The sequence below is a fragment of the Cyprinus carpio genome, chromosome A6 (assembly GCF_018340385.1).
Source record: "Cyprinus carpio isolate SPL01 chromosome A6, ASM1834038v1, whole genome shotgun sequence".
In the NCBI taxonomy this organism is placed as follows: Eukaryota; Metazoa; Chordata; class Actinopteri; order Cypriniformes; family Cyprinidae; genus Cyprinus; species Cyprinus carpio.
This window is the reverse complement of record NC_056577.1, coordinates 8,425,546-8,436,612: the sequence shown is the minus strand read 5'-3', so window position 1 is coordinate 8,436,612 and position 11,067 is coordinate 8,425,546. Positions and strand designations below refer to the sequence as shown.

Below are 11,067 nucleotides of genomic sequence, written 5' to 3'. Positions count from 1 at the left end.
AAGACGGACAATGTATGATTCATCTGAAGCTGTGTTTAAATACGTTATCTAGCCTACATTTTATTTTATAATGTATTACATTGTACACTGTGCATGTTTAATATTGGGAACAATTCAACAAAACAAAATCCTCATATTTTACTTGGCCATTAAACTTGCATTAAAATATATTTTTACGTAGCCTAGTTGTAGACTTTGAAAAAAAAAATCAGAGCAAAGTAGCAGTTATTATCCCATTTATCGTTTTAAGGAGGTAAACTTGTGCTTTTTCGTTTGTGACTGTGAAGACTCGAGATAAAACTGTTTCTTCAACATTATTTTTGATGAGGAAAGACTGCATGTTGTAAAGCTAATATTTGTGTTCTGCTGTTTGATTGGCTGATGGATAGTTCCTGAATTTGTTATCTGTTGTTTGATTGGCTGATGGATATTGTGGGCGAGTCCTGTCTGGGTTGTTACCTATACAGTCTATGGTTGTTACACGCGCATGTCGTCAGATTTGATTCAGAAATATGGTTTGCTGACGCTTATTTTATATTAGCCCTCCATCAGACAAGTCCTTCAACATCAACTGAAAGACATGGACGACCCTTCAGCTCAGTTTCAACACGAGGTAAGTTTAAAAAAAAAAACAGTACTTTGATAAGAAACCAAATATATTTAGTCAAACTTTACACCATAGACTAGGTTCATGTAAATCCACATACATCCATGAAATATGGTGCTGATGGAACTGATGAAAAAGGACTAATTCGTTTTTTGAAGTCCCATTTTTATGTTGTTTTCTTGTAATCGTAGCCTTATTGTAGAATTGCTGAGGTGATCTTAAATGTTACCTGCAAAATGACATTAAAAATGAAAATAAAAAAGACAGAACTATTTAGAATTATAACCTTACTAAAGCGTTGCAGTGTTTAAAAGAAATAAAAGAAAGCCATTAAACATGATTATTTTGTGGAATTTTATATACATGTAGTTTTGTCTTTTTTGGTGGATTTAGAGGGGTTACCTTTACTGACAGCATCATGAAGTATCTCTCTCTCTCTCTCTCTCTCTCTCTCTCTCTCTCTCTCAGTGTATGTGTGTGTGTGTGTGTGTGTGTGTGTGTGTGTGTGTGGTTTTCACAAAAATTTAAAGCAGCATCGATGATAAGAATTGCACCAGTTCAGTCAGTGTATTATAGGAATAAATTCAACCCCAAAAGTCTTTAGTATATTATAAATAAATAATGAGTAGTGAAGTTAGTTTGAAGGTCTAGCATCATATAGTGACCTTGTATATTCATGTGACCATATAATAAAAGTAACATATCTAATTATATGCACATGATATATATATATATATATATATATATATATATATATATATATATATATATATATATATATATATATATGTATATATATACATATTCTAAAAAAAAATATATGTTCTAATTGCTTAAAATCTATAATATATATATATTACGAGGTAAACACAGTTTTCAACACGAGGATATATATATATATATATATATATATATATATATATATATATATATATATATATATACATATATATACATACACACAATTTTTTAGAACTGAAAAAGTATTTTTTGTATTTGAATATTGGGCTGTAAATGTGGAGTGGAGGACAGTCAGAAAAGCTTTGGACCCGAGGTCTCTAATGTGGGAGGCCACCCACAGAAAATTTGTCTCAGCTGTCATGAATTCAAGTAACTGGGTTGGTTAAATAAACATTTCACTTTGTGCACCTGATCCAGACACACCCAATACTGCACTACTGCTTCAGGGTGGGTAGCCATTTACCCCAATGAGAAGAGTTAATTCATGAATCAGTTGTCTTTTATGCACACAAGGCTCTATCAGCCTGTTTACACTTTAACACAGTTGCATCATGACATTCACCACCCAGCTGTGGGTGTGTGTATTCACCTTTACCTCAGCTCACCTTTATAAATTTTTTCTCCCAGTTATTCTTGTTCTGGAGTTTTTTCTGTTATCTGATTAATTGTTTTCCCTAGGTTGCTCATTGAACTAAATGCATGATCTCCTACGTAAGCTGGAGCATTTATTTACTTGCGTGACTCCAGTGAGAGGGCAACAAAGTTCAAGGTCTTTATGACCGACTCCATTGGGGCTATGACCGCCGCTTAGAAGTTTTGTTTGTATACCAGCATATAAAGTGCGCTCACTCAGAAGACCACGGTGTCATGGCCTTCAGGTTAACACACATACACAGAAACAGCAAAGCTGGAATGGACGTACACTGATTATAGGGTCTGTTAGTGGTAAATATGCTTGAAAACATTTTCAATCACTGCCATCGTTGTATACAATGTGTATGTCTATATCTCACCTTGTAAACACCAATGGCAATATCTATCACTGATAGTGAATTGAAATAACAGTAAAAATAGGTTACAAATTAAGTTGTTAACCACAATAAATGACAAGCTGACTCTGTGTTGTTCCATGTGTGTGATTCTAGAGGAATGGTACATAAAAATGGCTGTATGTTAGAACTAAATAATAATATATATATATATATATATATATATATATATATATATATATATATATATATATATATATATATATTAAAAGCATTTAGAAATATATTTTGCTCTTCATATATTTCAATCCAAGAAAATACATTCACAGATCAAATTTGAAGAAATATGTTACACTATACAAACATTAAACATTATTAAATCATTATAAATCTAGTTTTGATATTTAATAGGCTATTCCACAAACATTTGCATTTAGTCTATGTAGGCTACTAAAACATTGGAAAAGTATTTTCTTGCCCCTGAAACACAATTTAAAATACATTTTGGTATATGAAGTTTACTAAATATATTAATATAATCAGTTTCAAAAATATATTACATTGAGCCTCACTGTTAACAACATATAAGCAACATTTAGCATATATTTAAAATATATTTTGTCCTTTTTTACCATATGGTAAACTATAAAAATACAATGGGATAGAACTAAATTAACCTGAAATTAACTAATCTGAACTGCTGTATACCTGAAGAAAGCTGTCCGATAGCATTCCCATTCATCTCAATGACAGTTGTTCTGCTTGACTCCAATTAGCACGCGGTTTGAATTCTGCCATCTCTGCTCATGGGCACTCAGTTCGCATTCAGGTTTTTTTTTTGAGACAATCACCTAAGCCATAATTGGACTCATGCCAACCAGCCAAACATTTACCCCTTGTCTGAACTGATCTGATCTGAACTGAAATGAACTTGTCTGATGTGAACTGATCTGATATGATCTGAATTGAACTGTTTCTATTTTCAGTTCCACATCTGTAGTGTGCACTGCAGATGTCATTGACATTTACTTTGAGTAGAAAACAAAGCAGAGACATAGTGAAGCACTTTATTGTTCTGGTGTCGTATATCAGGCTCCCTCAGTGGCAGCACAACCTCTGACCACACAATCAGGGCTCATAAATGCTTTGATTATCGTTAAATCATATCAAAAGAAGTAATTAAAAGTGATATTATATCAGTGGTTCTCAACCTTTTTGACTCCATATTGTCCACAACAATATCCAAGGGCTCATAACTTTTCCAGTCATTTGCAATTTACTGGACAATATTTTTTTATTATTATAATTCTATTCTTTATTATAATTATTATAATATAATTCTTTACAAAAATGCCAATGGAGTTATAAGATTTTATACATTTACTGGACATTTTCAGGTGTATAAATCACACTTTTAAAATTAGACTACCTCATATAATGCAGGTTTTCCAAGACTCTAAAAATGCTGGGTTGTTTCAACCCAGTTTTGGGTCAGATATGGACAAACCCAACTTTTGGCTTAAAAATATAATTAAAAAATTTAACTCAACAGTTCGGCTAGTCCATATCTGACCCAAAGTTGGGTTGAAGCAACCCAGCATTTTTTAGAGTGGGGTTCTTCAAAGAAAACAAACGAGAGGGTCAATAAAAATAATACATATCTTGATTAACTTAGAAGTTTGCTTATAATATGTTGTTCAGTTTAATTGGTTTTGTGCAGTGGTTCTGATAAGGTGAAATTAAAACGTGTTTTACTGTATTCATAAAATGAAATTATTCACCCTGATAGTGTTTATTGTTATACCATGCTACACCAACCTGAAAAGTTCACAGGTGCATTTAGTAAGAAGGCACCTGCCAAACAAATGAATGTGAATGCAAATAATGTACAAAAACATGACTGATATTGTGGGAGTTCACTGAAAGTTTATGCAAACATGCTCTTATTGTAATTCCAGTATTCACAGCCACAGACAAACATGGTCAATTGTCTGTTTTACATGATGTCTTTCTGTTTAGGATTTGATTGATATTTTATGGAGGCAGGATGTTGATTTGGGGGTGGAGCGAAACATCTTTGATGGATGTCTCCGGCAGAGGGAGGAGGAGACCACGAGAGCAAAAGAAAGAGAGTTAAAAAGAAAGCGAGAGCTTGAAAGGATAATGCAAAGATTACAGAAACTAGACAAAGAAACTGGAGAGTTTTTGCCTAGTCCTTCATCTGTGACCTCCCAGGTAACCATATAAACAAATAAACAGTGTGCATCCCTTAATTAATACAGAAAACCTTAAAGTCTCTCAAATTAACACCTGTACACACACCCACAAACTCTATTGTTTAGTGTTGCTCACAGAGTTATTTTCACTGTTTTAGGCTGTGCCCTTGTCTGAGGCATTGCATTCTACTGTGTTTACTCCGCGTTCACCTGTTACCCAGAATCCCCTGCTGTCTGCATTGCTATTCTCTCAGAAGTCTCAGAAGCCTCCTTCTCAAGAGCAGGCTTTTAGTGAACTGCTGTCACTGCCAGACTTACAGGTACTTATGCACACAATGCAGAAAGACACACACGGACATGCCTGAACTGGTTCATGCTCGGCATTTAATTTTGGAATAAATTTTCTTTCTTGGCAACTACAAGTTTGCAGACAGAGTTACATTAAATTTAGGTAATTTAATTGTAATAGGCTCTATGGTATTTATAAAATCACATAGCTACAGAATTTATTAAATCACAAATAAGTCAGTGATGACGTCAGCACATTCTTAGTAGAGATGTCTTTCTAAAAAAAAAAGTGAGCATTTAATGATGGTTTAAATTAAGTGTAAAAAAGTTAGCATAATTGACAGATGCATAAACTGTTGTTGGTTGCTTCCATACAAGACAAGATCTTATATATGTTAACATTTTATTCATGTATTATTTCTAAATAGTAACTACAGTTGATAGCAATTGTATTTTATAAAAGTGTCTAGTTGCAAACTAACTTACAATCTGTTAGGTAAAGGTAAAAATTAATAACAGATAAGCAATTAGTACCATATATCTAATCAGTAATATTAAGAAGCATTAAAGCTGTAGTAAATAGTTTGAGGTGTGTGCCTATATAAGATATGATGAGTTAATGTTTAGATTTTCCATGGAATGTTATGAAGGTAAATGTCCCCACTATCATTGAAATAGGCGTTCTGACATATCACAGTTGTCTCTAGCATGGCCTTGTTCCAAATGTCACCCACAGCTCACACATTCCCTCTCCTACAGACTAGTATGAGTTGTTACAGATAGCAACTGCATTGGGTGGGGGGGTGCATGTGACCACTGTCCTGTATCATAAAATAATATATATAGTGAGATGAGGATAGGATTTTGGAGAGAGGTAGTGGTCTGATTCAATGGCCAAGTCTGGCTGTTTTTTTATCCCATGTGTTAAAATGTCTCCAATCATTTCAGAACAAGTTTTTTTTCAAAAACTGTTTGGAATCAGCAAGATTTTTAATGCTTTTGTTCACTAAGGTTGCATTTATTTGCATTTATTCAACTACACCATAAAATCAGTAATATTGTGAAATATCACTACAATTTAATCTTTTTTTTCTTTATTTTTTTCTATTTTAATATAAATGTAATTTATACCTCAGAAGGCAACACTGAATTTTCAGTAGCCATTACTACAGTCTTCAGTATCACATGATCCTTCAGAAATCATTCTAACATGCTGATTCAGTGCTCAAGAAACATTTTTTATTATTATCAGTGTTTAAAATATTAAGTGCTGCTAAGTGGAAACTGTAATATATCTTTATGAGGATTCTTTGATTAATAAAAATTATATTTCTATTTCAGGATTTATTTGAATTATAAATCTTTGGAAATGTCTTTCATAAAACTTTGATCAGTTTTATGCATCCTTGTTGAATAAACCCACTGTAACATGTATGATTTGTTTTCTAGTTTTCCCCAGTCTGTTTATTGTCTGATTATCTCATTAGTTCCCTTTGTTTAGTTCTTGCTTAAACCCTCAGTTCTCCTTTAGTCTTTATCTATTCTCGTCTATACATTGTGGTTTTGAGTTTTCTGTGGTTTTCCTGTGGATTTATAGATTAAAGACTGTTATGGTTATTTCTTCTTCTTGAGGATCACACAAGGGATTTTTTTAGATCTACAATACCTGAAGCATTACCTGGACAGCTGCCTATGCACATTTTTTTATGTGGTATTGAACACTGCCACAAAAGCAAAGCTGTCCGGTTATGGTCCTCAAGAGAGCTTCACTGTGTTTGCGGACTGAGTGCTGGTGAACAACAATACAGCGTTCACATTCGGCCCAGATGGAGAGCCTGACCCTGACTCTACTGAAGAGTCAGCGTGAGGACAAGCAACTGTGCCTGCCATCGCCATGGAGCCAGAGGGTGTCGATGCATCTGACCAGGTTTGTGAGCCGGCAACACTGCACATGCCTGAGGGAGTGCTAGTGGAGATCGACAGCTTGGAGGAAAGTCCTGTCCACACTCCTGCCACTGAGGGTGAGCTGCAACTGGCCTCTGGAAACTATTTAGAGGAACCTATGGACATCTCTGATGTGGAGTTAATTGATTGGTTTGGGAAGGTAATACCCAACTCTCCTGAGTCTCCTATATCTCCTGCATCTCTGCTGGTTACAACCAGCTCCTGTCCTCCTGTGTTCCCTCCCAGCCTCCCTCTCCTACCTCCTCTACTAGAACCAGGCAGTTCCTCAGCCATGCCTCCACTGGTTCCTGTCAGTCTGTGCCATCTGAGCACTCTGATTCGCCTCGGGCCTTCAAATCTCCAACTTTGCCTAGGCATGAGAATCCCCTGTCTCCACCTCCAGCCTTCGAGTCCTGGACTCCACCTCGGTCCTCCGACCCATCGGCTCCACCTTGGCTCATCATCCCACTGGCTCCTCCATCCTCCCACCTCCCTCCGGCTCCACCTTGGCTCCTTGCTCCCTCATCTCCACCGTGGCCCATCATCCCACTGGCTCCTTCATCCTCCCACCTCCCTCCGGCTCCACCTTGGTCAGTCGGTGACCTACCTCCGCTACAGGATTCCACTCATCCAGCTTCACCTCGTCTCTCCATCCCTCTGGTTCCGTCTGGCTCCTATGTTGTCCTCAGTCACTCCAGCTCAGCTCCGGTCTTCTAGGTCCCCGTCTCCACCTTGCTTGCAGGAGCTGTCAGCTCCTCCTTGGCCCTCCGGACCTCGGGTGTCACCCTGGCTCTCCATATGCTCGGCTCCACCTGGGTATCCACCAGCCGTCACCATGGTGTCGTTTGTCAAGTTTCCACCATGGCTCCTCCCTCGACTCCACCCTGGGACCTCGTTCTGGCTGGTCTCTGGACCAACATCTGGCTGCTCCTGCTCCTGCTCCTGGCTTTCCCCTGGCTCCTTCCACCCCCCCCCCCCCCCCCCCATGGAATTATTTATTGGACTTAGTTTGTTTTGCCTCTCTCATGCTTCGCGCCCCCTCCAGAACCCCCACCCTCCTGTCTCATATGGATTATTTACGGCATTAGGATGCGCCTTCCAGGAGGGGGTTACTATAACATGTATGCTTTATCTGTGTGTTTTTGGTTCTGCCCTTTCTGACCTAGTTTTCCCCAGTCTGTTTAATTAGTCATTCTGTTCAACTGTTGTCTGATTATCTCATTAGTTCCCTTTGTTTGGATCTTGCTTATAATCCTCAGTTCTCCTTTAGTCTTTATCTGTTCTTATCTATACCTTGTGGTTTTGTGAGTTTTCTGTGGATTTATCTATTAAAGACTAATACTGTGTCCCAATTTGCATACTATCCTTCCTAAATAGTATTCAAAAATAGAATTAATATGTCCCAAATCTTAGTATGTTGAAATGAGTATGCCAGAGATTCCTGGATGGTCTACTACTTCTGTAGCAACAGAGCAGTCTGTTTAACACCGTTTTGACGAAGTAGTATGTCCCAAAGCTTGACTACTATTTTGCTACATACTCAAAAGTATTTACTTTTTCTTCACAAAAAGAGAACATACTTTTAGGGCATAGCATAAGTAGGCAAATTGGGATGCATCTTTTTTGTTAATTCTTCATAGTGCGCAACCAACCGTAACACTCATTTATATATTTAAAATAATAATAATAATCTTACTGACCCCAAACCATTGAACATTAGTCTAAATATTTTAGTTTACCATGTACAAATTAAATACATTTCCACTAAAATCTTATGGGGCAGATAAATAATATGCAATCCATCAATATACATGTAATTTTTTTAAACACAAATAAAAAAAAATTGTCTTGGTAATTCACCTCAAAAAGTACAAAATATGTATATTGTGAAGGTGGCAAAAAAAAATTGTATAAAAATAAATAGTAAATTGCAGAATAAAATGATCAGAATAAATCTTTTCTTGACATAAAATTATTTAAAAATGTCTAATATAATTAAAACAATGTTTTGTTTCTCTGTTAGTATTATTTGGATGTCTTGGATTCTGAGGCCTCAAGCTTGCCCTTAGAGGATATCACCGAAATCTGCCACCAGAACCTGCCCGAGCCTCTGAGGGAAAACTCAACAGATGCGTTATTATGGGATGTCACACAGACATTATCAGACTCTTTTGAGGTTGCTCAGACATTGTCATCCATACCCTCTGATCCGGTAGAGATCCTGGAAACATGCATACAGACATTCTCAGATCCAGGAAATCATACACCTTCACCTTCAAACATGATTTACAGCTGCAGTACCCCTGAGAATCAAGCGATTTTACCTAAATGCCAGATAAACTCAAGTGATTCAACCCTCAGTGAGTTTTGCCCATATACCATCAATATTAGCTCACTCAGTAAACCTGAACAATTAAATAGTGCTCCACAAACACTTTCACAATTTGAGGAGCGCCACGTTCAGCTGGGTTTTGATGACTCTGCTTCTGTTGGCTCCATGGATTTAGAGACATCCCTCTATGCTCCTGACACCTTAAATAAAGGCCAATCAGACAAGGATGAGCTGGAGAGCATCCAATCAGATTACACCGATCTGCTGCCTTTATCTCTACAATCTGAGGCTGTAGAGGCAACGCTCTGTGAAACTATTACGTATACACAACACCAAACTCAAAATGAATCAACACCTGAATATTCACAAAGAGAACCTCAGGCAAATCTCTCAACCACAAGCGGAGCTGCAGGTGTCCGGCACGTATATCGTGATGAACAGCGGGCCCAAGCCATGAGTTTGCCGCTTAGTGTACATGACATCATCAACCTGCCTGTGGAAGCATTTAACGAAGCCATCAGCTCCTGCAAACTCAACCACACTCAACATAGCCTCTTCAGAGACATTCGAAGACGAGGCAAAAACAAGATGGCAGCCCAGAGCTGTCGCAAACGAAAGATGGATGGTCTCATTGATCTCGAAGAAGAGATTGAGGATCTGAAAAGAGAGAAGGAGGAAATCAAGGAAGAAAATGAGAGGAACATTAGAGAACTTCATGAGACGAAAGTGAAGCTCAGGAAACTCTACAATGAGGTGTTCAGACAGCTGAGAGATGAACATGGAAACTCCTACAACCCCAGAGAGTACAAACTACAGCACAGCACTGACGGCACGGTTTACCTGCTGCCACGTAGCACAGCCGACAAGACAAATATGCCGACAGAGGATTTACCTATTGCTGTATATCACACCTGAAGTACAGCAAAGCTCTTTTGGTGTTTGTAAGTTGAGACACCAGGGACTTCAGTGTTAGGATGATGTGGACTCGAGGAATCATTGGCCCTGTTTGTTTCTGGCATTCACATTCATCTCCTATTGATTTTGTCAAGGGAGTTTGGTTGAATGACAGTTTAACCAGTTAAATTAGCATCGTCCCCCAGCCGCTATTTTCAGTCATGCAGTACAGCTACTGTCTACTTGAATAGGGAAAGACTGAAATCACCAAATTGTTGTCAGTGTTACATTTAAATGACAATAAAATCTGACAACTATGGTATTATATATTTACATCTACAATAACTGTTTTCCATTTTAATATATTTTAAAATGTAATTTATTAGTAATGGAAAAGCCATTCCTCCAGTCTTCAGCATTACACAATCATTCCGAAATCACTCTAATAATGCAGAATTATTATCAAGATTGAAACCAGTTGTGCTGCTTAATATTTTTGTAGAAACAGTGATACTTTTTTCAGACTTCAGTAACACTTTACAATAAGGTTCATTAGTTGACTTTAGTTAACATGAACTAAGAATTTACAATACTTCTACAGCATTTAAATAATCTTAGTTACTGTTAATTCCAACATTTACTTATGCATTATTAAAATCAAAAGTTGTGCTTTTTAACATTAGTTAATGCACTGTGAACTAACCCGTGAACAGCTGTATTTTCATTAACAAAAATTAATAAATACTGTTATAAATATATTGTTCATTGTTTGTACATGTTTGTACATTAATATATTAAACTAATGGAACCTTATTATAAAGTGTTACCCACACTTAGATGAGTAGAAAGTTGATGTAGATGTTTTGTAATAATGTAAAGGTCTTTACAGTCACTTTTGACCCATTTTAATTCATCCTTGCTGAATAATCTCAAATTTCTTTAAAAAAAATCTTACTGACCCAAAATTACTGAACAGTACCTTATACTGTATAGAAACTACAGAAAATAAATACTTATGCAGATTTATGTATATCCATCTGTCACAAGAAGTAGCCT

General features: G+C 36.8%; 1 protein-coding gene across 1 annotated transcript; it reads left to right on the top strand.

Moving 5' to 3' along the window:
• Positions 1-375: 375 nt before the first annotated feature.
• On the top strand, positions 376-10,587 carry LOC109102552 (nuclear factor erythroid 2-related factor 2-like). Its single transcript, XM_019115931.2, has 4 exons — positions 376-613; positions 4,357-4,572; positions 4,712-4,873; positions 8,809-10,587. The coding sequence occupies exons 1-4, from the start codon at positions 581-583 to the stop codon at positions 10,030-10,032; spliced, it is 1,635 nt and encodes a 544-aa protein (XP_018971476.1). The 5' UTR covers positions 376-580; the 3' UTR covers positions 10,033-10,587.
• Positions 10,588-11,067: the final 480 nt, after the last annotated feature.